This window comes from Bos javanicus, chromosome 1 (assembly GCF_032452875.1).
Source record: "Bos javanicus breed banteng chromosome 1, ARS-OSU_banteng_1.0, whole genome shotgun sequence".
Lineage (NCBI taxonomy): Eukaryota > Metazoa > Chordata > Mammalia > Artiodactyla > Bovidae > Bos > Bos javanicus.
Window position 1 is genome coordinate 82,402,664 of NC_083868.1, and position 26,099 is coordinate 82,428,762.

The 26,099-nt window shown below is 38.3% G+C and overlaps 1 protein-coding gene across 7 annotated transcripts in view; it reads right to left on the reverse strand.

Annotated features, from left to right (window-relative positions):
• The window catches only part of VPS8 (VPS8 subunit of CORVET complex), a 291,235-nt gene that overhangs the window by 59,690 nt on the left and 205,446 nt on the right, over positions 1-26,099 (reverse strand). For all 7 annotated transcript variants that reach the window (XM_061413733.1, XM_061413742.1, XM_061413725.1 and 4 more), the window contains 3 exons: positions 21,506-21,586; positions 16,723-16,892; positions 12,892-13,057 (listed from right to left, as the gene is read on the reverse strand). In XM_061413733.1, the coding sequence (XP_061269717.1) occupies positions 12,892-13,057; positions 16,723-16,892; positions 21,506-21,586 (417 nt within the window). The remainder of the gene's footprint in view (positions 1-12,891; positions 13,058-16,722; positions 16,893-21,505; positions 21,587-26,099) is intronic.

Consider the following 26,099-nt stretch of genomic DNA (forward strand, 5'->3'; position numbering starts at 1 on the left):
GACTGGTTCAAAATTGAGAAAGTAGTATATCAAGGCTGTATATTGTCACCCTGCTTATTTAACTTATATGTAGAGTACATCATGGGAAATGCTGGGCTGGATGAAGATCAATCTGGAATCAAGACTGCTGGAAGACATATCCATAACTTCAGATAAGCAGATGACACCTTATGGCACAAAATGAGGAGGCAGTAAAGATCCTCCTGATGAAGGTAAAAGAGGAGAGTGAAAAGTTGGCTTAAAACTCAACATTCAAAAGACTAAGATCATGGCATCCGGTCCCATCACTTTAAGGCAAATAGAAAGGGAAACAATGGGAAACAGTGACAAACTATTTTCTTGGGCTCCAAAATCACTGAAGACGGTGACTGCAGCCATGAAATAAAAGATGCTTGCTCCTTGGAAAAAAAGCTATGACCAGCCTAGGCCGCATATTAAAAAGCACAGACATCACTTTGCCCACAAAGGTCCATCTGGTCAAAGCTTTGGTTTTTCCAGTAGTCATGTACGGATGTGAGATGGACCATAAAGGAGGCTGAGTGCCAAACAATTGATGCTTTTGAACTGTGGCATTGGAGAAGACTCTTAACAGACCCTTGGATAGCAAGGAAATCAACCCTGAATACTCCTTGGAAGAACTAATGCTGAAGCTGAAGCTCTAATACCCTGGGCACCTTACACGAAGAACCGACTCACTGGAAAAGACCCTAATGCTAGGAAAGATTGAGGGCAAGAGAAGATGCGGACAACAGAGGATGAGATAGTTGGATTGCATCACTGACTCAATGGACATGAGTTTGAGCATACTCCAGGAGATAGTGAAGGACAGGGAAGCCTGGTGTGCTGTAGTCCATAGCAAGACACAACTGAGCAAATGAATAACAAGGTATACATTATATATGAGCTGAAGTAATGAATCACTTAATACTAGTATATAATAACAAGAATATTGGAAAATGAGCATAAGTCTCCTCAAAAAGATGCATTTATATTAGGATTATTTATCACCTCTCTGTACCTCTGAGACATATTAATATTCATTTCATCTGTAAGTTTAATTTAGAAGGTACTCTTTTGAGAAATGCTTCTATCTTCAAAATTCACTTTTTAGAATTTCATTTGAATCTAACATAACAGTGAGCTAACATTCTGTGAAAACAGAGAAATGAAAACAGGGCCTTAATACCAGTTTTCCTATTTCATTAAATAGCATGTAAAACAAATCTCCAATTTATAGTGGGATAAATAAACAATGTACAATGGTTAACAGAAAATTATGACCAGTGAGCATTAACAAATGTCACTTACTGAATAATTTCTTCAAAGTTGTAAATACTTCCATCTGACATTATGTGTAGATTTATCCCCCAAAATCAAACATTTTCTTATACAATTCTAAAAACCAAGAAATAAAACAAACTCCAAGTACCAGGGAAAGTATCAGCTTCATTCTTCTCATTCTCTCCTGCGATTGTTAAGGATGACTAGGCATCTATATGTTTATTTTCAATCCCCTTCTTCTTTGCATATTTATCTCTTACCGGAAAAAACAAAAAACTCTGATATTTGACTGCTGTATCTGGTCATTTACTGAAAAGGGATGATATATCCAAATCTGAAAAAGATATCAAGCTATACATAATAAGACTTTCTAATTAGTCTCCAAATGCTCTTGTTTTTTAAAAAATTTATTATTTTTAAATTAATTTTTTATTGAAGGATAATTGCTTTACAGAATTTTGCTGTTTTCTGTCAAACCTCAACATGAATCAGCCATGCTGCTGCTAAGTCACTTCAGTCGTGTCCGACTCTGTGCGACCCCATAGACGGCAGCCCACCAGGCTCCCCCATCCCTGGGATTCTCCAGGCAAGAACACTGGAGTGGGTTGCCATGTCCTTCTCCAATGCGTGAAAGTAAAAAGTGAAAGTGAAGTCGCTCAGTCGCGTCAAGACTCTTAGCGACCCCATGGACTGCAGCCTACCAGGCTCCTCTGCCCATGGGATTTTCCAGGAGTACTGGAGTGGGGTGCCACTGCCTTCTCTGAATCAGCCATAGTTATACATATATCTCCTCCCTTTTGAAATTCCTTTCCATTCCCCTCCCCATTCCACCCCTCTAGGTTGACACAGAGCCCCTGTTTGAGTTTTCAGAGCCATACAGCAGATTTCTGTTGGCTATCTACTTTACATATGGTAATGTAAGTTTCCATGTTACTCTTCCCATACATCTCACCCTCTCCTCCCCTCTCACAATGTCTATAAGTCTATTCTCTATGTCTGTTTCTCTGTTGCTGCCCTGTAAATAAATTCTTCAGTATCATTTTTCTAGATTTCGTATGCATAAATTAGAATACGGTATTTATCTTTCTGACTTACTTTACTCTGTGTAATAGACTCTAGGTTCATCCACCTCATTAGAACTGACTCAAATGATTCCTTTTTATGGCTGAGTAATATTCCATTGGGTATATGTACCACAACTTCTGTATCCATTTATCTGTCTATGGATATTTAGGTTGCTTCCATGTTCTTGCTATTGTCAATAGTGCTGCAATGAACAATGGGATACATGCATCTTTTTCCATTTTGGTTTCCTCCTAGGTATATGCCTATGAGTGGGATTGCTGGGTCATATGGTGGTTTTATTCCCAGTTTTTAAAGGAATTTCCACACTGTCTTCTATAGTGGCTGTATCAATTTACATTCCCACCAACAGTGCAAGAGGGTTCCCTTTTCTCCACACCCTCTCCAGAATTTATTGTTTGTAGACTTTTTGATGATAGCCATTCTGACTGGTGTGAGGTAACATCTCGTTGCAGTTTTGATTTGCATTTATCTAATAATGAGCAATACTGAGCATCTTTTCATGTGTTTGTTAGCCATCTGTATGTCTTCTTTGGAGAAATGTCTGTTTAGGTCTTTTTTTAGGTCACTTTTGGATTGGGTTGTTTGTTTTTCTGGCATTGAGTTGTATGAGCTGCTTGTATATTTTGGAAATTAATCCTTTGTCAGTTGTTTCATTTGCTACTATTTTCTCCCATTGTGAGGGTTGTCTTTTCACCTTGTTTGTAGTTTCCTTTGCTGTGAAAAAGCTTTTAAGTTTAATCGGGTCCCACTTGTTTATTTTTGTTTTATTTCCATTACTCTAGGAGATGGGTCATAGAGGATCTTGCTTTGATTTATGTCCTCGAGTGTTCTGCCTATGTTTTCCTCTATAAGTTTTATAGTTTCTGGTCTTACGTTTAGGTCTTTAATCCTTTCTGAGTTTCTCTTTGTGTATGGTGTTAGGAAGTGTTCTAATTTCATTCTTTTACATGTAGTTGTCTAGTTTTCCCAGCACCATTTATTGAAGTGGCTATCTCTGCACCATTGATATTCTTGCCTTCTTGGTCAAAATAAGGTACCCATAGGTGCATGGGTTTATTTCTGGTTGTTCCATCAAGACCATACTGTCTTGATGACTGTAGCTTTGTAGTATAATCTGAAATCAGGAAGGTTGATTCCTCCAGCTCCACTCTTCCATCTCAAGACTGCTTTGGTTATTCAGGGTCTTTTGTGTTTCCATATGAATTGTGAAATTTTTTGTTCTAGTTCTGTGAAAAATGCCATTGGTGATTTGATAGGGATTGCACTGAATCTGTAGATTGCATTTGGTAATATAGTCATTTTCACAATATTGATTCTTACTACCCAGGAATATGGAATATCTTTCCATCTGTTTATGTCATTTTTGATTTCTTTCATCAGTGTCTTATAATTTTCTGTGTACCATTCTTTTGTCTACTTAGGTACATTTATTCCTAGATATTTAATTCTTTTTGTTGCAATGGTGAATGGGACTGATTCCCTAATTTCTCTGATTTTTCATTGCTAGTATATAGAAATGCAAATGATTTCTGTGTATTGATTCTGTATCCTGAAGCTTTGCTAAATTCACTGATTAGCTCTAGTAATTTTGGATACTATCTTTAGTGTTTTCTATGTTCAGTATCATGTCATCTGCAAACAGAGCTTTTCTTCTTCTTTTCTGATCTGGATTCCGTTTATTTTTCTTCTTTGATTGCTGTTGCTAGGACTTCCAGAACTATATTGAATAATAGTGGTGAAAGTGGACACCCTTGTCTTATTCCTGATCTTAGGGGGAATGCTTTCAGTTTTTCACCATTGAGAATAATGTTTGCTCTAGGCTTGTCATATATGGCCTTTACTATGTTGAGGTAGGTTCCTTATATGTCCATTTTTTAAAGAGTTTTAATCATAAATGGGTGCTGAATTTTGTCAAAGGCTTTTCCTGCATCTATTGAGATTATATGGCTTTTAATCTTTCAATTTGTTAATATGGTGCATCATATTGACTTATTTGCATATATTGAAGAATTCTTGCATCCCTGGAATAAACCCTACTTGATCATGGTGTGTAAGCTTTTTGATGTGTTGCTGAATTCTGTTTGCTAAAATTTTGTTGAGGATTTTTGCATCTATGTTCATCAGTGACATTGACCTGTAGCTTTCTTTTTTGTGTGTGCTCTCAGTTTTTTAAGTTTTAAGAGAAATAACAATTGGAATATTTCTGGCACATAATAATGTGTTAGCTTATTGCCAGCTGTCAAGAGCTTTCAGTTCAGTTCAGTTCAGTTGCTCAGTCGTGTCCGACTTTTGTGACCCCATGAATCACAGCACGCCAGGCCTCCCTATCCATCACCAACTCCCGGGGTTCACTCAGACTCACGTCCATCGAGTCAGTGATACCATCCAGCCATCTCATCCTCTGTCATCCCCTTCTCCTCCTGCCCCCAATCCTTCCCAGCATCAGAGTCTTTTCCAATGAGTCAACTCTTTGCATAAGGTGGCCAAAGTACTGGAGTTTCACCGTTAGCATCATTCCTTCCAAAGAAATCCCAGGGCTGATCTCCTTCAGAATGGACTGGTTGGATCTCCTTGCAGTCCAAGGGACTCTCAAGAGTCTTCTCCAACACCACAGTTCAAAAGCATCAATTCTTCGACGCTCAGCCTTCTTCATAGTCCAACTCTCACATCCATACATGACCACAGGAAAAACCATAGCCTTGACAAGACAGACCTTTGTTGGCAAAGTAATGTCTCTGCTTTTGAATATGCTATCTAGGTTGGTCATAACTTTCCAAGGAGTAAGCGTCTTTTAATTTCATGGCTGCAGTCACCATCTGCAGTGATGTTGGAGCCCCAAAAATAAAGTCTGACACTGTTTCCACTGTTTCCCCATCTATTTCCCATGAAGTGATGGGACCGGATGCCATGATCTTTGTTTTCTGAATGTTGCGCTTTAAGCCAACTTTTTCACTCTCCACTTTCACTTTCATCAAGAGGCTTTTTAGTTCCTCTTCACTTTCTGCCCTGTTAATTAATGTTAAAACTAAAATCTAGTACATTTTTCATTATATTTCTTTGAATTTATATTAAGCTGCCTGCTGGCCAAGAATTATTATTTTTAAAATGAATAATAGTAAGTTAATTTCTTCTAATGCTAATCAGTGCCAATACAGGTGGTTATTTGCTACTCTAAATTTAATAAAAGAATAATCTAAGATAAAAGCAGGATGAGTATTTCAGTTGAAATTAGTTTCTCAAACGTATTTTATCTGTGAGTTATATATGAGGATACAAAACAGAAAATTCAACTTGCAAGGTCTATTCTTTGGACCTATATCCCGATTGGCCTACTGTAAACCTAAGGGGAGAGGGAGTGATAATAAGGGAAGAAAGAAAGATATCTGAGTCATTTCTGTTACATTTCCTGGCAAAGAATAAAAAACTTGTTATAGAGGAAAGCAGACTTTCTGGGAGAATAAATCCAATCATGCCTGTGTAGAACTGTTGGGAGAAAATTGACATGTCAGAGTTATGGCTGATATATATTGATCAGTTGTGAAAAACAGAAATGAAAGAGGCAAGAAAAAAGATTTTATCCAAGAAAACCACAGGTCTGAGGGTCACTTGTATCCTGTTGAATAAGAGTCAGTAACTGAAGAAGTAAAAAGTCAATCATCTCAAGTCTTGGAAAAGGATGAAATAAAAAGCTATTTGACAGAAGGATCATATTACAAAGGCAGTGAAAAGTTTCAAATGTATTCAGTTATTTACTGAGGATAGAAAGCAACAGGTGGAAGCTGACTGGCAGTCTCAGCTTGATTTTGGAGTCACTGGGACACACACCTCTGTTTCTCTCCATGCACAGATTAGGAACTTAATAACCAAGGGTGACAGATTTTTGAAGGAAATTAGAAAGAGCAAAGTAGAACTCTCATGAAATTAAGCTTAATAAAAACCATCATGTATAGAATTAGTATCTTCATTTAAAATTTTCTTACAATTAAAAATGTGAATGGTTCATACAATGGTAAGAAATCTCAAGTTAGCACAGTCAACATAGTATCATTGTACTTTAAAAAAGAAAGGCAGTGCCAAAGAATGTCCAAACTACCACACAATTGCATTCATCTCACACGCTAGCAAAGTAATGCTCAAAATTCTCCAAGCCAGGCTTCAACAATACATGAACCATGAACTTCCAGATGTTCAAGCTGGGTTTAGAAAAGGCAGAGGAACCAGAGATCAAATTGCCAACATTCGTTGGATCATCAAAAAAGCGAGAGAGTTCCAGAAGGACATCTACTTCTGCCTTATTGACTACGCCAAAGCCTTTGACTGTGTGGAGAACAACAAACTGTGGAAAATTCTTAAAGTGATGGGAGTATCAGACCACTTCACCTACCCTCCTGAGAAATCTGTATGCAGATCAAGAAGCAACAGTTAGAAACGAACACGGAAGAACAGACTGGTTCCAAATCGGGAAAGGAGTAGGTCAAGGCCGTATATTGTTACTCTACTTATTGAACTTACATGCAGAGTACATCATGTGAAATGCCAGGCTGCATGAAGCGTAAGGTGAATATCAAGACTGCCAGGAGAATTATCAATAACCTCAGATATGCAGATGACACCACCCTTAACGGCAGAAAGTGAAGAAGAACTAGAGACTCTTGATGAAAGTGAAACAGGAGAGTGAAAAAGTTGGCTTAAAACTCAACATTCATAAAACTAAGATCATGGCATCTGTTCCCATCACTTTATGGCAAATAGAAAGAGAAACAATGGAAACAGTGCGAGACTTTATTTTTGGGAGCTCCAACATCACTGCAGATGGTGACTGCAGCCATGAAATTAAAAGACACTTGCTCCTTGGAAGAAAAGCTATGACCAACCTAGACAGCATATTAAAAAGCAGAGACATTACTTTGCCAACAAAGGTCCATCCAATCAAAGCTATGGTTTTTCCAGTAGTCATGTATGGGTGTGAGAGTTGGACTATAAAGAAAGCTGAGCACCGAAGAATTGATGCTTTTGAACAGTGAACTTCTCAAGAGAAGACTCTTGAGAGTCCCATGGACTGCAAGATCCAACCAGTCAATCCTAAAGGAAATCAATTCATTGGAAGGACTGATGCTGAAGCGAAATTCCAATCCTTTGGCCACCTGATGTGAAGAACAGACTCATCGGAAAATACCCTGATGCTGGGAAAGACTGAAGGTGGAGGGAGAAGGGGAAGACAGGATGAGATGGTTGGATGACATCACCGACTTGATGGACACAAGTCTGACTGCGTACGCTCTGGGAGTTGGGGATGGACAGGGAAGCCTGACATCCTGCATTCCATGGGGTTGCAAATAGTCAGACACAACTAAGCAACTAAACTGAACTTTAAAAATAACCTTTACCAGATTTCAATAAAGTCAGAATACTAAAAAGAGAACAGTTAGGAAGAAGGAAAACAGAGTGATGATGATTTAAAAAACTTGATTTCAAATACTGGTCCTCCTTCTCTGAGCTACATACAGTTCCTTCAGCTAAAGTTGTTGTGAAGATTATCATATTCATATCTAAAGCATATATTTGATAAATTTCATCTTCTGTTTCCTTCCATTACCAACCCACTAGATCCTTTTACAAAATCTTACTAAGAAAACCAAAGGAGACAGACAGCTAGAAAATATAAGGAATTCAAAATAGTTCTCCTTCTATTTTCCTTTATTAATTAGGAAGCATCAAACAGATTTTCAAGACGATGATCAGTAATCCCACTGGAGTTTCCTAAAGAAATGAAAAGGTTGGACTCATTTCCTCTGCCCTGCAGAATAGGATAGCCTCAGAAATGAAGCTTCCTTTGACATACAGATCCAATTTCAAAATAATTTCCCTTCTCTCAATGTTCTGAGAGCAGGCAAGAGGAAAGTCAATGAAACAGATTACTTTCTTGTGTGGGGTGTGCGGATATGGGAACACGGCAACCAATGTAGTACAAATGTCTTCAAAATTCAACATCCATTCTTGGAACAAATTCTCAACAGAACATGGAGTAAAAGGGAACATCCTAAACATGATACAAAGGTTACATACCAAAAGCCTACAGTTAACATTATATTGAATAATGAAAAATGAATACTTCCCCCTACAATCAGTAACAAGACAAGGATGTCTATTCTCACCATTGTTATTCAATTGTGATTCTCACCATTGTTATTCAATTGTGTTCTAGAGGCCAATGCAATAGGGCAAGAAAAAGAAATAACACTGGAAACAAACAAATACAACAGTCATTATTTGCATTTGATATGATTATGTAGATAATACCAAAAAATATACAAAAAAGTACTCATAAGTAAGCTTAGTAAGGCCACTGGTCACTAGATACAAAGTCAATATGCAAAATAAATTGTATTTCTATATTTTGGCAATGAACAATTAGAAATTGAAATATAAAACAGTAAAATATGTATTATCAAGTCATTAAATACTTTTTGTTTTGTTTTCTAACATTTACTTTTATTACATTTTACAAGATATCTATGACAAATTAAAATTTTTAAAGCTCTTAATTTCCAAGTAAGAAAATAATTTTTTTTAAATCCCATTTGTAACAAAGCCAATACCATACAGTCTACATTATTGTGGCTACGTACAAGATCTTCATGTCAGGAAGGAATTCCTCCTACTTTATTCCTTTTTAAAATTGCTTTAGCTCTTTGAACTTTTTCCTTTCTTTTTTTTAAAATTTTATTTAATTTTTAAACTTTACATAATTGTATTAGTTTTGCCAAATATCAAAATGAATCCACCACAGGTATACATGTGTTCCCCATCCTGAACCCTCCTCCCTTCTCCCTCCCCATGAACCTTATAAAACATATGCCAGATTTATATGCCAAAAACTACAAAACATTGATGAAATAAATCAAGGAAAATTTAAATAAATTGGAGCTATACCATGTTAATGGATTGGACTCAATATCATTAAGATGTCAACTCTCCCCCAATTTATCTACATAGTCAACACAATCCTAATAAAATCCCAGCATGAATATCTTGGAGAGAAACTGACAAGGTGATTTTTTACTTTATATGGAAAAGCAAGAAGAATAGCCAAATGTTAGAAAGAAGAACAAACTTGAAGGCCTCACACAATCTGATCCAGATTTATTATAAAGACACAGTCTTGGAGCAAGGACAGATATAGAGATCAATGGAATAGAATAGAAAGTCTAGAAATAAACCTACATATACAAGGTCAACTGGGTTTTGATTAAGGTACAAAGGCAATTCAATGGATACCTTCATTCAAAAGAAAGAACTTCAATCTTTATCTCACCTGGTATTAAATGACTCCCAATGGATCAGTGGTTGCCAGGGGTTGGAGGGTGAAAAGAGAGGTTGACTACAAAGAGCTATGGGGGACTTTTGAGGGACGTGGTAATATTGTTCTATGTCTTGATTGTAAAGGAGGTTGTCAAAACTTGCAGAAGTGAATTTACTGTTTGTAAATTATGTATTAAAATATATAACTGCATACACAACTATTTTTTAAAAAGGAAAAAAAGGCATATTTTAGCCTCTGGGGACTATCTAGAAAGAAAGAAAAAAAAATTAATTGATAATATGCATTCAGTCACAATCTGTTTATGAACAGAATATACCTGAAAGAGGGAAAAAAACTGAAGTACACCGAAATGCAAAGCCTTAGGTGTCTACATAAATAAAGGTTCCCACATCTGCATTTGAATTCAGCTTGGAAAGATGTTAGAAATCACAGGACCTGATTTTCCTTTCCTTTCCTGATTTTCCTTTCCAGTGCGAACAAGGAAGCACTGGATGACTAATAAATTTTCAATCCAGAAACATATTGAACATCTTGATCTGTATATCCAGAAGACATCTCTAACTCCTGTCTTACCCTCAGGTATGTTCTTTATTTATTGCTTTCTATCTCAGTAAATGGTACCACCATCCATTTGGTTGTTCAAATAAGAAATCTGGGTACTATCTTTGACTCTTCTCTCTGTCTTCCCTTCATCACCAACCAATTTAATTATCCCAAGTCCTATTAATTCTACCTCTCAAATATAGGTTACCTGTTGTAAAGCAGAAAATAATATAGAATTAAAAGTTGAGCATAACTGCATCTAGAAGGTGAAAGAGCAGTATGAGATGAAGCTAGCGAGGTAGACAGGGACCATATTAATTATTTTGATGTTTGTACTCATCTCAAACACATCTCACATATGGTTCTCTTCTCCATTCCAACTTCCACCATTCTAGTACAAGTTACTATTTCTTTCCACAAAATAATTTCAATATTCTTGGGTCTCCCTACATTCACCTATTCTTGTTTTCCTTTCAATTCATTTTCTGTACTGCAGTTCTTTTAAAAGCACTATTCTTTAAAAAAAAACTACTATTTTGATCATATATTCTTCTTTAAAGCCCTTCAATGTCTTGTTTCTTTAGCACAAACATAAAAATAATTAGTATGGTCCCTGTTTACTTACTAATTTCATATAATACCATTCTTTCACCCTCTGGATCCAATCATACTCAGTGTCTAGTTCCTGCAGAGGTGCTTTGTTTATTCTATATACTGTTCCCTCTGCCTGGCATATTTCTCCTCCTGCCTATCCTTGTGCTTAAACTCTATCTTCTTTTTTTGCTTAGGGGGCAGCTAACTAACACTTTGAAGAAATCTTCCATGACATCTCATGTCTAGATCAGCTCTGCTCATTATCTACTTTTATAGCACAGTTCATCTGTAAGTACTTGTGGTATAATAAAAAATATCATTCAGTCTTTGTCCCTGGTTCCTATCACATAGTTCCTAAAACTCTCAGACTCTCCTGAGTGATAGACTGCCTTCTGAATGCTAATGAGATGACTGGTACTTGGGGACCCCTACATAGTTTCAGGATGGCAGCTGGTCATCAGAAAGATCAAACCATGACTAGAGATTTGGAACTTTCAGTTCTTCCCTCCCAATCCTTCCCCCATCCCCATATAGGAAGAGGGGAGAGGGGCTAGATATTGAGTCTAAGCACTAATGGCCAGTGATTTAATCAATCATGGTTAGGTAATGAAACTTCCAATAAAAACCCCTAAATGTTGAGGTTCAAGGAGTTTCCGGGTTGGTGAGCACACCGATAACTGGGAAGGTGGTATGCCAAGATACGGCATGGAAGCTCCGGGCACCCCCTTACCTTGCCCTATGCATCTCTTTCATATGGCTATTCCTGACTATCCTTTATAATAAACAGGTAAACATAAAGCATGTTCCCAAGTTCTGTGAATTGTCCTACTGAATTATTAAACCTGGGGGAGTGGATCATAGGGACCCCTAAATTTGTCAAGTCAGATAGAACAGTATGTAATCTGGTACCCCATTTGTAACTGGTGTCTGAAGTAAGGACAGTCTCTTGGGAATGGACCCTTAAATGTATAAAGTCTGACACTAATTTCTGGTGGTTGGTATGAGAACTGAATGGCATTACTGGGCATACAGTTGGAACCCAGAGAACTGACAGAGTTGGTGTCAGAACTGAATATAGAAAAAACACCATGTAATTGGTGTCAGAAAGAACTGGAGAACGCTTACTGGAAATCTGTTTATAATTTTGTTGTCATACAAACTCCATAAGACAAATGTCTTGTTCTAGCATTTAACATGGTGCCTGGCACATGGTTCTGTATTTACTGGATGAAAATGGATACTAGTGGCTACCACAGGAGTGCAGAAACTCTGAACTATTATCTGGGAGAAGCTAGGTCAGAGTTTTTTCCCTGGGTTATCTTCTGACTTAATATTCAAAGTTTAATTGATTTAGCATATGCTATGCTAAGTCACTTTAGTCGTGTCCGACTCTGTGTGACCCCATAGACGGCAGCCACCAGGCTCCCCGTCCCTGAGATTCTCCAGGCAAGAACACTGGAGTGGGTTGCCATTTCCTTTTCCAATGCATGAAAGTAAAAAGATTTAGCATAAGTTAGATGATTTAAACATAATTCTAAATCATCTTTGATTGCTCCTCATTTCTCCAATCTGAAATGCTGGATCACCTCAGAAGTCAATCCTTCTATCTTCGATAATCTTTATAACCTTTCTTTTCTCTATACTCCCATCTCCAATGCATGCTCCCTTCTAACCTTCCACATCTAAATAAATCGCAACTACAGACTTCCAGTTTCTCAAGCCAAAAACAGAGAGAAAAAAGCAATGGGTCCAACATTTCACTAAGTGATGTTAACGTCAACTACAGGATAGGGCAGCATGGAGGAAGGTGCAGGAAACAGAAGACTAAGTAAATTTGCTGAGGCCTGAAAAGACCTGAAAAAAAATGAGGCCAGGTCTAAAAGACACTGTTAAGAAAAGACTATCTGCATGAGTGAGAGTGACAGTCACTCAGTCGTGTCCTACTCTTGGTAACCCCATGGACTGTATACTGCCAGGCTCCTCTGTCCATGGAATTCTCCAGGCAAGAATACTGGCGTGGGTTGCCATTTCCTTCACCACCTTGACATGAAAACAAGTTTTACCTGTGATGGGGTTATCCTTCCCTTTTTAACTTCAGATGAATTTTCACTCAACTTTCCTGCTTTGTTACTTGAGCTGCATTTGTAGCACGTCCATCTTGTTTGCCCTTCAATTTCTATGGTGCACTCTTTGCTTTGCAGACAGAACGAGTGATATAAATGGCCACAGCTGCAAAATGAAGGTAACCAATTGACACTTTTCATTATCATAAAATCATAAACCTAAGTTGTATTAGACAGTATTTAAAAGTGATAATTATTTCCAGTAAGCTGAAATGCATTGGTGGGTATATAGGTTAAGAAATAAGAAAAGAGATTTACTTGTTGCTCTCCTCTCTTTTTCAAAATCCAGACTCATGTATTTGTACACTTCAGTTGTGAGTACAACAGCATCACAGTTCTCTGACTACAAACTACCCAGGGGTGAGTTGAACTTCCGCTCATTTCTCAAACTATGAAACATCTTTAGATGGTTTGAACAACGTCAACTGGGGAAAATAATAATTATTTAAGTCATTTGATAATGACATGAGTGGTATTTCTCTTCAAATTTGAGAGTCATGATTTGATTTATAAGCATTCACAAAAATGTTACTACTATACAGTAAATTCTAACATCATTACTACAAAGAAATTTCCTGTTAATTACATTAAGCTACCAAATAAAACTTCCAGAAGTAAGTGTTGAGCGTAATTCTAAGTCATCTTCACTGATTCCTTCTCACTTCTCCAACCTGAAACGTTGGACCACCTCAGAAGTCAGTACTTTTCTCTCTTCGATAGTCTTTAAAATCTTTTCTCTATCCTCCCCCATATATGTAACATGCCCCAAACCAAATTCTTGATTTCCACCAAACCCCACCCTCAATGCACACTCTCATCCAGCCTTTAAATAGTAACTAGAGCCTTCCAGTTTCTCAGGCCGAAAACTATTCCTTCTTTCATACCTCATATACAATCTATAAACAGATCTTGTCAGCTATTCCTTCAGAATATATACAGAATCCCATCACTGCTTACTTCATTACAATCATCTTCGGCCATCTCTCACTTCAGTTCAGTTCAGTTTAGTCGCTCAGTCATGTCCGACTCTTTGCGACCCCATGAATCGCAGCACGCCAGGCCTCCCTGTCCACCACCAACTCCCAGAGTTCACCCAGATTCCCGTCCATCGAGTCAGTGATGCCATCCAGCCATCTCATCCTCTGTCGTCCCCTTCTCCTCCTGCCCCCAATCCTTCCCAGCGTCAGAGTCTTTTCCAATGAGTCAACTCTTCGCATAAGGTGGCCAAAGTACTGGAGTTTCAGCTTTAGCATCAGTCCTTCCAAAGAAATCCCACGGCTGATCTCCTTCAGAATGGACTGGTTGGATCTCCTTGCAGTCCAAGGGACTCTCAAGAGTCTTCTCCAACACCACAGTTCAAAAGCATCAATTCTTCGGCGCTCAGCTTCTTCACAGTCCAACTCTCACATCCATACATGACCACAGGAAAAACCATAGCCTTGACTAGACGGACCTTTGTTGGCAAAGTAATGTCTCTGCCTTTCAATATGCTATCTAGGTTGGTCCTAACTTTCCTTCCAAGGAGTAAGCGTCTTTTAATTTCATGACTGCGGTCACCATCTGCAGTAAGTTTGGAGCCCCCAAAAATAAAGTCTGACACTGTTTCCACTGTTTCTCCCATCTATTTCCCATGAAGTGATGGGACCAGATGCCATGATCTTCATTTTCTGAATGTTGAGCTTTAAGCCAACTTTTTCACTCTCCACTTTCACTTTCATCAAGAGGCTTTTTAGTTCCTCTTCAGTATTCTTGCCTTGAGAACCCCATGAACAGTATGAAAACGCAAAATGATAGGATACTGAAAGAGGAACTCCCCAGGTCAGTAGGTGCCCAATATGCTCCTGGAGATCTCTCACTTGGATTAGCCTAAATGGTTGTTCCACTTTCACCCTTGATATTCTGCAGTCCGTTCTCACCACAGCAGTCAAAGTGATCCTCAATACATAGATTATATTGTGTCAACCCTATCCTCAAAACCATCCAATGGCTTTTCATCTCAGAGTAAGAGTTTAATTCTTCATAATGATTTAGTTCCTACATGATTTGGCTGCTGAAGTCATCTCTTATCATTTTCTCTTCACTCTGCTCAGGAAATGCTAGCCTGCTCACTCACTTCCAGAGAAGTATGCCAAGCACCTGCCTCATGGTTTCTGCACTTGCTGATCCTCTGTCTGGAGCACTCTACCCCAATATTGCATGGAAACTTCCCTTAAGTCTCTGCTCAAATGTCACTTAAGTTTCCCTAACAACTCTTCACAAATTACTAGTTCCCAGGGTTCTCTCTCTTCTATACCATATTTACTCATGGTAATTATTACATGTTTATTAATTAATTCATTTTTAACTACCTGTCCATAATCATCTGAACAGTGGTGTTCTCCCTGACCACTCTTCATAAAACATCTTCTCCCACAGACACTCTACATCTCACTTAACATGCTTTTTTTTTTCCCCCACCCTGTTATTTACTATCTGGCATTTCACTTGTCTATCTCTTTCACTAGAGTGTAAACTCTGAGAGCAAAACCTTTGTTTTGTTCATCTAGTACCCTATCCCTTCTAACAGTACCTGACACATAGTGTGTTTGATAAATAGTTGTTGAATGAATGGGCTCTTTATGTGATAAGAAATACTTTCCCTTCTAATCACCAAATCTACCAATCTTTATCTGTAAAAACAGAAGCTAACACTTATACAGTGCTTACTATATGTCAGTATGGTTTTAAGTGTCTTATGTAAATTATCTCATTTAATCTTCACAAAAACTCTAGCAAGTAGGTACCATTATTATCCCTCTTTACAAATAAACAAACTAAGATGTAAAGAGATGAAATGATTTGTCAAAGTCTAATAGCTAGGAGAAGGAAACGGCAACCCACTCCAGTACTCTTGCCTGGAAAATTCCATGAATGGAGGAGCCTGGTAGGCTACAGTCCATGGGGTTGCAAAGAGTTGGACACGACTGAGCAACTTCACTGGAATAGCTAGGAAGTGGAAGGGTAAAGGTTTGAACTCAAGGTTTAAAGCCTGGCTCTAGAGTCCATCTTACACTGCCTCTATCTGTATATTCTGGATGAGCTGTTTCCTCCTGAGATCAAACCTTCTACTTTTGCACTAGACTTCTTCTCTCTTTGCATTGTGGCTTTAAATATCATTTACATGCTGATGATTTCTAAATTTATATTTCCAGGACATATCTCTGACTAGAATAGCTGTCTACCTGACATTCCTACTTAAATGTTTAAAAGGCATCTCAAACCTAACATCTCCAAGACAAAACTCTTGATTTCCCTAGGTCCTTATGCCTGTTCTTCTTATTTTAGAGGACAGTACCACATTCATTCAGTAGCTTGGGCTGAAGATGTTTTTGCCTGTCACTTCACATCAGCAAGTTAGCTCTTCTCTTAAAATATATTCCTAATCTTCACTCCTACTACTCACATTCTGCACAAATGTCACTTTCTTAGACATATCTTTCCTCATTATCATATCTTAAAATAGCATTCTCACCCTGAACACTTTTTCCCATCCCCTTACCCTGTGTATTATTTCTCTCCATAGCTCTCATTATCTGTATTTATTTGTGACCTGACCACTCTAATACTCTTTCCCCCTGATCCCTATGCAGAATATAAGATCTAAGAGAACAGGAACTCTGCCTTGTTTTGTTCACTGCCAGAATGGCGGACTGGGGCTGTGTGTCTATGTGTGCTCCTGCCTGGCAATACATGTACACACTCATATGTACTACGTTTCCTTCCCTCTCTTACCTAAAGACAATAATTTCATCAGCCATTTCTTGGCGTCTCTTGTACTGCTGCAAACAAATAGAGCAGTAATCCTGCTTGGGATTCAGTCCTCTGGTAACTGAAGCTCTCAGGTTACACAATGACCAATGGAGATCTTGGTTTAGAAGGCTAGTTGTCGTTTCCAGCAGGGTCTATGAATGACAAAAATAAAAAGAAATCAACAAAAAGTTGTTTATAAAGTGAGAGACAGAGGGGATGAGTCAATTGAGTCTCTCAATTGCACTTGCTTCATTTTCAACCACAGCTGAATTGGAATATACTACAAAGGCATAAAATCGATCAAATAAACATCAAAGCACCTCAGACTTAACTGGTTAACTTCAATGCACAAGTACTGATAAGTACTACATCAAGAGTCTCAAAATAATTATCAAAAGGCTGTCACTAGTTACTATGGAGAAATGAGTACTCTGCCATCATTGTGGCTTAATTTGGTACTGATGGCTTTCAGATGACTGGATTAACCCAAAGCTACTTATTTATTAACACTCATATAATAAGCTCTGTATGTATGTAAATGATATTTACATGTAAATGATATTTAAAGCCACAATGCAAAGAGAGAAGTCTAGTGCAAAAGTAGAAGGTTTGATCTCAGGAGGAAACAGCTCATCCAGAATATACAGATAGAGGCAGTGTAAGATGGACTCTAGAGCCAGGCTTTAAACCTTGAGTTCAAACCTTTACCCTTCCACTTCCTAGCTATTCCAGTGAAGTTGCTCTCTTTTCAAAGTTCTAACAATTGTTAAAAAAATACTCTGATTTTTTAAATACAAACTGCATCCATAGCAATATTCCACATTAACATTTCACTGGAAAAGCTAATGGTCATTACTCATTTTTCATCTCCCTTGGGCAAGAGATCACATTTTCCAATCAGCACTTAAAAGCTATTTAAATCTACTCAAGACTGTGACATCTGTCATTAAGTCACATAAAGATATTTCACAATTATCACATTATGTCATTTAAGGTTCCCTGTATTTGGAAAGTATTGTTTCCTTCAGTTCAGTCGCTCAGTCATGTCCGACTCTTTGCGACCCCATGAATTGCAGCACGCCAGGCCTCCCTGTCCATCACCAACTCCTGGAGTTCACTCAAACTCACATTCATCAAGTCAGTGATGCCATCCAGCCATCTCATCCTCTGTTGTCCCCTTCTCCTCCTGCCCCCACCCCTCCCAGCATCAGGGTCTTTTCCAATGAGTTGACTTTTTGCATGAGGTGGCCAAAATACTGGACTTTAAGTTTTAGCATCATTCCTTCCAAAGAACACCCAGGACTGATCTCCTTTAGAATGGACTGGTTGGATCTCCTTGCAGTCCAAGGGACTCTCGAAGAGTCTTCTCCAACACCACAGTTCAAAAGCATCAATTCTTCGGCCTTCAGCCTTCTTCACAGTCCAACTCTCACATCCATACATGACCGCTGGAAAAACCATAGCCTTGACTAGACAGACATTTGTTGGCAAAGTAATGTCTCTGCTTTTGACTATGCTATCTAGGTTGGTCATAAATTTCCTTCAAAGAAGTAAGTGTCTTTTAATTTCATGGCTGCAGTCACCATCTGCAATGATTTTGGAGCCCCCCAAAAATAAAATCTGACACTGTTTCCCCATCTATTTCCCATGAAGTGATGGGACCAGATGCCATGATCTTCGTTTTCTGAATGTTCAGCTTAAGCCAACTTTTTCACTCTCCACTTTCACTTTCATCAAGAGGCTTTTGAGTTCCTCTTCACTTTCTGCCATAAGGGTGATGTCATGTGCATATCTGAGGTTATTGATATTTCTCCCGGCAATCTTGATTCCAGCTTGTGCTTCTTCCAGCCCAGCGTTTCTCATGATGTACTCTGCACATAAGTTAAATAAGCAGGGTGACAATATACAGCCTTGATGTACTCCTTTTCCTATTTGGAACAGTCCATTGTTCCATGTCCAGTTCTAACTGTTGCTTCCTGACCTGCATACAGGTTTCTCAAGAGGCAGGTCAGGTGGTCTGGTATTCCCATCTCTTTCAGAACTTTCCACAGTTTATTGTGATCCACACAGTCAAAAGGCTTTGGCATAGTCAATAAAGCAGAAATAGATGTTTTTCTGGAACTCTCTTGCTTTTTCGATGATCCAGTGGATGTTGGCAATTTGATCTCTGGTTCCTCTGCCTTTTCTAAAACCAGCTTGAACATCTGGAAGTTCACAGTTCACGTATTGCTAAAGCCTGGCTTGGAGAATTTTGAGCATTACTTTACTACTGTGTGAGATGAGTGCAATTGTGTGGTAGCTTGAGCATTCTTTGGCATTGCCTTTCTTTGGGATTGGAATGAAAACTGACCTTTTCCAGTCCTGTGGCCACTGCTGAGTTTTCCAAATTTGCTGGCATATTGAGTGCAGCACTTTCACAGCATCATCTTTCAGGATTTGAAATAGCTCAGCTGGAATTCCATCACCTCCACTAGCTTTGTTCGTAGCTTTGATGCTTTCTAAGGCCCACTTGACTTCACATTCCAGGATGTCTGGCTCTAGGTCAGTGATCACACCATCATGATTATCTTGGTCATGAAGATATTTTTTGTACAGCTCTTCTGTGTATTCTTGCCACCTCTTCTTAATATCTTCTGCTTCCGTTAGGTCCACACCATTTTTGTGCCTTACTACATCTAATTCTCAACATTCAGATGTATCATTTTGATGTGCAGTTGGGTTCTTTTCTGTTGGTCCCAAAAGGGAAGATATACTGTCCATCCTCCTTGCTACACAGTCTTGTCCTTAAACTTTATCTATAATGCAGAACTTTTTGTTCTAATGGTCTATTTTAATTCTTTCCAATCAACTCCATCTTTTCTTCCTCTTCCAAAGTTTGTAAAAACTTTCAGTTTTGCATTCAGCTTCCTTTTGCCATCCCGGAATCTGTGCCTGAAGGGGGATCAGCTTCCTTGCACTATGCTTACTTAACAAAACTGCAGTTCTTACAACACCCTAAGAAAAGCTCTGTCACTCAATTTCTTTTTCTTCTATTGAAAAAGCAGACATTGTATCTAACATGTCTAAATGGCACTTTTCCTTGGTGGCTTCATGAGTCACTTTGAAGTACATGAAGAAAAATTTGTACACTAAGCTGGCTCTTACTGAGAATTAATGCCACAGGCAGTTTCGGGTTAAGGGAAGAAACACCCGCTGGATCATGGAAAAAGCAAGAGAGTTCCAGAAAAACATCTATTTCTGCTTTATTGACTATGCCAAAGCCTTTGACTGTGTGGATCACAATAAACTGTGGAAAATTCTGAAAGAGATGGGAATACCAGACCACCTGACCTGCCTCTTGAGAAACCTGTATGCAGGTCAGGAAGCAACAGTTAGAACTGGACATGGAACAACAGACTGGTTCCAAATAGGAAAAGGAGTACATCAAGGCTGTATATTGTCACCCTGCTTATTTAACTTATGTGCAGAGTACATCATGAGAAACGCTGGGCTGGAAGAAGCACAAGCTGGAATCAAGATTGCCGGGAGAAATATCAATAACCTCAGATATACACATGACACCACCCTTATGGCAGAAAGTGAAGAGGAACTCAAAAGCCTCTTGATGAAAGTGAAAGAGGAGAGTGAAAATGTTGGCTTAAGCTGAACATTCAGAAAACAAGGATCATGGCATCTGGTCCCATCACTTCATGGCAAATAGATGGGGAAACAGTGGAAACAGCATCAAACTTTATTTTTGGGGGCTCCAAAATCACTGCAGATGGGGACTGCAGCCATGAAATTAAAAGACGCTTACTCCTTGGGAAGAAACTTATGACCAACCTAGATAGCATATTCAAAAGCAGAGACATTACTTTGCCAACAAAGGTCCATCTAGTCAAGGCTATGGTTTCTCCAGTGGTCATGTATGGATGTGAGAGTTGGACTGTGAAGAAAGCTGAGCGCCGAAGAATTGATGCTTTTGATTTGTGGTGTTGGAGAAAACTCTTTGAGAGTCCCTTGGACTGCAAGGAGATCCAACCAGTCCATTCTAAAGGAGATCAGTCCTGGGTGTTCATTGGAAGGACTGATGCTAAAGCTGAAACTCCAATACTTTGGCCATCTCATGTGAAGAGTTGACTCACTGGAAAAGACCCTGATGCTGGGAGGGGTTGGGGGCAGGAGGAGAAGGGGACAACAGAGTATGAGATGGCTGGATGGCATCACCAACGTGATGGACGTGAGTCTGAGTAAATCGGAGTAAACTCCGGGAGTTGGTGATGGACAGGGAGGCCTGGCATGCTGCAATTCATGGGGTCACAAAGAGTCGGACATGACTGAGCTACTGAACTGAACTGAATGACCATTTCTGGTTAGTGGTGATTAACTGTTTCAGAATGTTTAAAAGAACACTAATTTTATTCTGCAATTTTTCTATACTCATGCTGATCCTTCCTTTTTTGAGTTATACCTTTATATTCCATTATTTTCCAAGAAAGTTTCTTATATTTTTCATTTCGAAAACAAGATCTATGTCCCACCGCTCATGAATCAAAAGAGTAAAATAAACTCTAAAGCTGCAATTACACATTACAGAATATATGTGTATATGTATACAAAATATAAATTAAAGTCAAGAGAAATTTTAAAATTAGAAAGTCATACACTTCAATCTTTCAAACTTGCACTAAACAGATGGTAATTTCTAAAGAAAAGTATAGGTGCAAAGAGAAAAGAATAGCTTCTTTCTACCTTAGAATGGGCTTAGAAATAGAAAGTAGTTTACCTGTTCATAGTTAAAGGTATCCAACATTCCCAGAATAAGGCCCTGGATTTCTCCAAGTTTTCCTTTTCCATAAACTGGGTCCTAATTAGAAAAAAGTTGCTAAAGATTATAATTCCATTCTTGTTATTTTAAATGTATTTTAAAGTATAAGTTATCTGATAAAGTCAAATACTCTTAAGTATTTGTCAATAGTCACAAAATACTTATTCTTCTATGAGCCTTTCTACTGGAAATGTACACTGGTCTCAGGTCATCGAAGCATTTTGGAAAAGCAAACAAAATTTAAATGATCCAGGTCTCTTGCTTAACAACCATAAATTTCACTCTGATTTTCTGCAGCAAGCTTCCTTTCCTTCTTATTAAACATCACCTATCATTTTGGGGGGCTTCCCTGGTAGCTCAGATGGTAAAGAATCTGCCTGCAATGCAGGAGACCCAGGTTCAATCTCTGGTCAGGAAGATCCCCTGGAGAAGGAAATGGCAACCCACTCCAGTATTCTTGTCAGGAAAACCCCATGAACAGAGGAGCCTGGCACGCTGTAGTCCATGAGGTCACAAAGAGTCGGACATGACTGAGCAACTAATAGACACACATCCCTTTTTGAGCTCTTATTTATCTGCTACATTAAAACCAAAGTACTCAAGAACACCCAGAATCTGTTCAACTCCTCCTATGACCCACATCTGGCCACCGTCTGGTCCAAACCAAGTCACGCCAGTTTAGGAGATCAGTTTCTGAATCTAAGCAACTTGCAGTTTTTCAAAGTTTTTTTTAATCAAATCACTACTGATAAACAACAGATACCTAGACAATGTTCCTTCCACTGCTTTTCATATGAGGTATGCCAAAGAGTTTATCATAAACAATTTGAAAAACACTGTTGTGTACAAAAATAAAAGTGAACTGAAATCCAACCACCCCAATAGAAACACTTTTGATTTTTTGAGGTATATTCTTCCAGTCTTATTTCTGGGGAAGGAGAAAGAAGGATGTATTTTGGGGGGCATTTCACATAATACATTTACTTTTTTTACTTAATAGTATGTTGTGAGCAGTTTCCCATATCATCAAATAATAGGAACAGTTACAGGGTATGAAACATGTGAAGATGGTATGTGTTATTCAACCATTCTCTGTGGTTGGGGATTTAGGTTTCTCTCCCCATAGTCCACCTTGAGGTCCCATCCCTATTATCAAATGCTGCTGCTACTACTAAGTCGCTTCAGTCGTGTCCAACTCTGTACGACCCTAGAGACGGCAGCCCACCAGGCTCCCCCGTCCCTGGGATTCTCCAGGCAAGAACACTGGAGTGGGTTGCCATTTCCTTCTCCAATGCATGAAAGTGAAAAGTGAAAGTGAAGTCGCTCAGTCGTGTCTGACCCTCAGCGACCCCATGGACTGTAGCCTACAAGGCTCCTCTGTCCATGGGATTTTCCAGGCAAGAGTACTGGAATCAAATGCTGGTGGCTGTAAATTTTGGTCTCAGTCTCTGAGTCTTTCTTAGGAGGAGCTTTCAAGAAAGAAAAATGACATACAAACTAATAAACTAAATAATAAACTAGTATTTGCTAGATAAAAGTAACAAATACGAGTAACTAAATGATAAACTAATGTTTGCTGGGAGGTATGGGGAACGCTTCTGGTTACTTACTAAGGAGTAGGGGTTATTAAAATCTTGGTACAGTGAGTTCAGATGTTAAGAGAAAAAAAAAAAAAAAGACTGTGGACCAGGGAAAACTTAGGAGAAAGATATAGAAATGTGAGAAGAAACTGTGCTTTCATGCACTTGTACAACATAATCTTAGGATTTGTTTTTTTTCTCTTCTATGCTCTGGTGATGGTTCCTGAAGACAGGACAGATGCAGTTTCTAACTCAGATCAGTGATCAGTACTTTCAGCTGGTCAAGAGCAGCACCAGATTGTCTGCCATAGGTTCCTGGTCCTGATGCTGAGGTACTGCTGAAGAAACCGTGTCCTAATTAACAAGTTTACTTCCTGTACTAATTAACAGGTTTACTTTGGGCTTGAACAGATCATTTAAACTTAGTGGGGAAATCTGTCTCACTGAGACATTCGTGTACTAATTAACAAGTTTACTTTGGGCTTGAACAAATCACTTAAACTTACTGGGGAAATCTGTCTCACTAAGTTAAAGATACCTGTCCAACAATGTGCAGAGCATCTGCAAAAGACAAAACAACAGACATCTCAGACTACCTCTTTACTAGAACAACAACTCAGGCCATGTACGCATGAGACAATCTTTTAATTTTCTTTGCATAAAAACGGATCCATGTTAACACTTCTGAACTTACATCCAATTACACCTATGGTCAAGCTCTCAGTAAATATACCTCTTTAAGTATAAATGGACACTATGTAATACTTTATTACAAAAACATTGTAACAGCTACTCTAACATGTCCACACATACACAATACAAGTATGTACTGTGTATGTGTGGACAGAAAAGCACACACTCCAGCACAAAAAAGCTCTGTTATTCACCTATGACAAGGGTGGTTTGGAGAACAAAGAGGTCTTGAAAAGGTTAAATGCTGGAAAAAGAAGAAACCTTTATAGGTCACGTCTATATTTGTATCAGTACATTTCACTCTAATATGCATAATTTAAAAGCAAAATCATGAAAATAACCTCATGCTGGGGACACATATAAATTATAGAATGCAAAAGAGAGCTCAAGGCTTCTGGCACAGCATGCACACGATCTACTAGCTTTTCAAATTATTTTCCAAATATGTCAGCTAGATTCTTCAGCAATAAATAACTGCTGAAGTTTCTCTTTAACTTGTCCATAATCTACAAAAGAAGAGCACATTTAGGTACTTCAAACAAACTTGTTTTTTAAAAAGCATGTTATAAAAAGATGTGATGACCACTTTTTTCCAGCATTTTCTTTCTTTTAAATTGAAGTAATAGTTGGTTTACAATATTGGGTTAGTTTCAGGTGTAAAGCATAGTGATTCAGTTATTTTTTCTGATTATATTCTGTTATAGGTTATATGATATTGAATATAATTTCCCATGCCATACAGTAAATGCATGTTGTTTGTCCATTTTATACACAGGAGTTTGCATCTGTTAAACCCATATTCCTAATTTGTTCCTCTCCCCCCTCCTCCTTTTGGTAACCATAAACTTGTTTTTTTATATCTGTGAGTCTGTTTCTGATTTGTATGTAGATTCATTTGTCTTCTTTTTAGAGTCCCATATATAAGTGATTGGAGAAGGAAATGCCAACCACTCCGGTATTCTTGCCTGGAAAATTCCATGGCAGGGGAGCCTGGTGGGCTACAGTGCATGGGGTCTCAAAGAGTTGGACATAACTGAGCAACATGGGGTCTCAAAGAGTTGGACATAACTGAGCAACTAACACTTTCACTTTTCATACAGGGAGGCCTGGTGTGCTGCAGTACATGGGGTTGGAAAGAGTTGGACATGACTTAGTGACTGAACAATAACAACAATACAGTATTTATTTCTGACTCACTTCACTAAGTATAATATTCTCTAGGTCCATCTATGTTCTTGCAAATAGCAATACCTCTATTGCTTTCTGATACTTATTATAGCATACATATGGGAAGCTGGCTGTATAGCACAGGGAGCTCAGTTTGGTACTGTGTGATGATCTAGAGGGGTGGGATGGGGTGAACTGGGGTTGGAGGGAGGCTAAAGAGTGAGGGGATATATGTAAACATACAGCTGATTCACACTGTTGTATAGCAGAAACTAATACAACATTGTAAGCAATTATGCTCCAATAAAAAGAAATTTAAAAATTTAAAAAAATTTAAAAAAAATACAATTTTTACTGATCAAGCATTACTTATTATTATTTATCAAACATTACTTTAAAATATGAATAATGCTGAGAGAGTATAAGTCATTTGTTTGTATTAATTCCCTTAGTAAAACAGTCATAAGCAGCTTTTCAGAAGCCAAAAATTACTTTTGCCATAGAGTGAAGGTAAGAACAGGGAGTAAAGGCAGAATGTATATAACATAAATATGGTCCCTTAAAAATACTAACTTATCAAAACTGAAAGGGAAAAAAAAAATACTGACTTATCACCTAATGTTCATGAATGAAACCTGTACAATTAAGGTCCCCAGGAACATTTTGAATGAACATTTAGGTCAGGAAGATCTTTGAGAACCTCTCATCATGTCAATATCTCTTCTAAGGGGCAATAAAAATAGGTAAACCCTCTGATACTTGAATGTTTCCTAGAACTCCATTTTGGCCTTAAGCCTTTTTTACTAATTCCATTCATGCTGAACTTCCTCTAGTTTCAAAGAATTTAACTACTACTTCTGTGCTGATGACTTCCAAATCTTCCTCTCCACTTCTTACCTCTTCCTATGAAGTCTGGTCTTGTATCCCCACTGCTCATTGTTAGCCAAACAAAACTGAAATCAGGGGCTTAGCTGGGTTCTTCTTGTGTTCTCCTACATCTAATCAGTCAAAAGGTCAATTAAATTCTGTTAGCTAAGCAAGTTCTGAATCCACTTCTCCTATCCATTCTATGTAACTCAATTAACAAACTTTGAGTACCTATTATGAATACA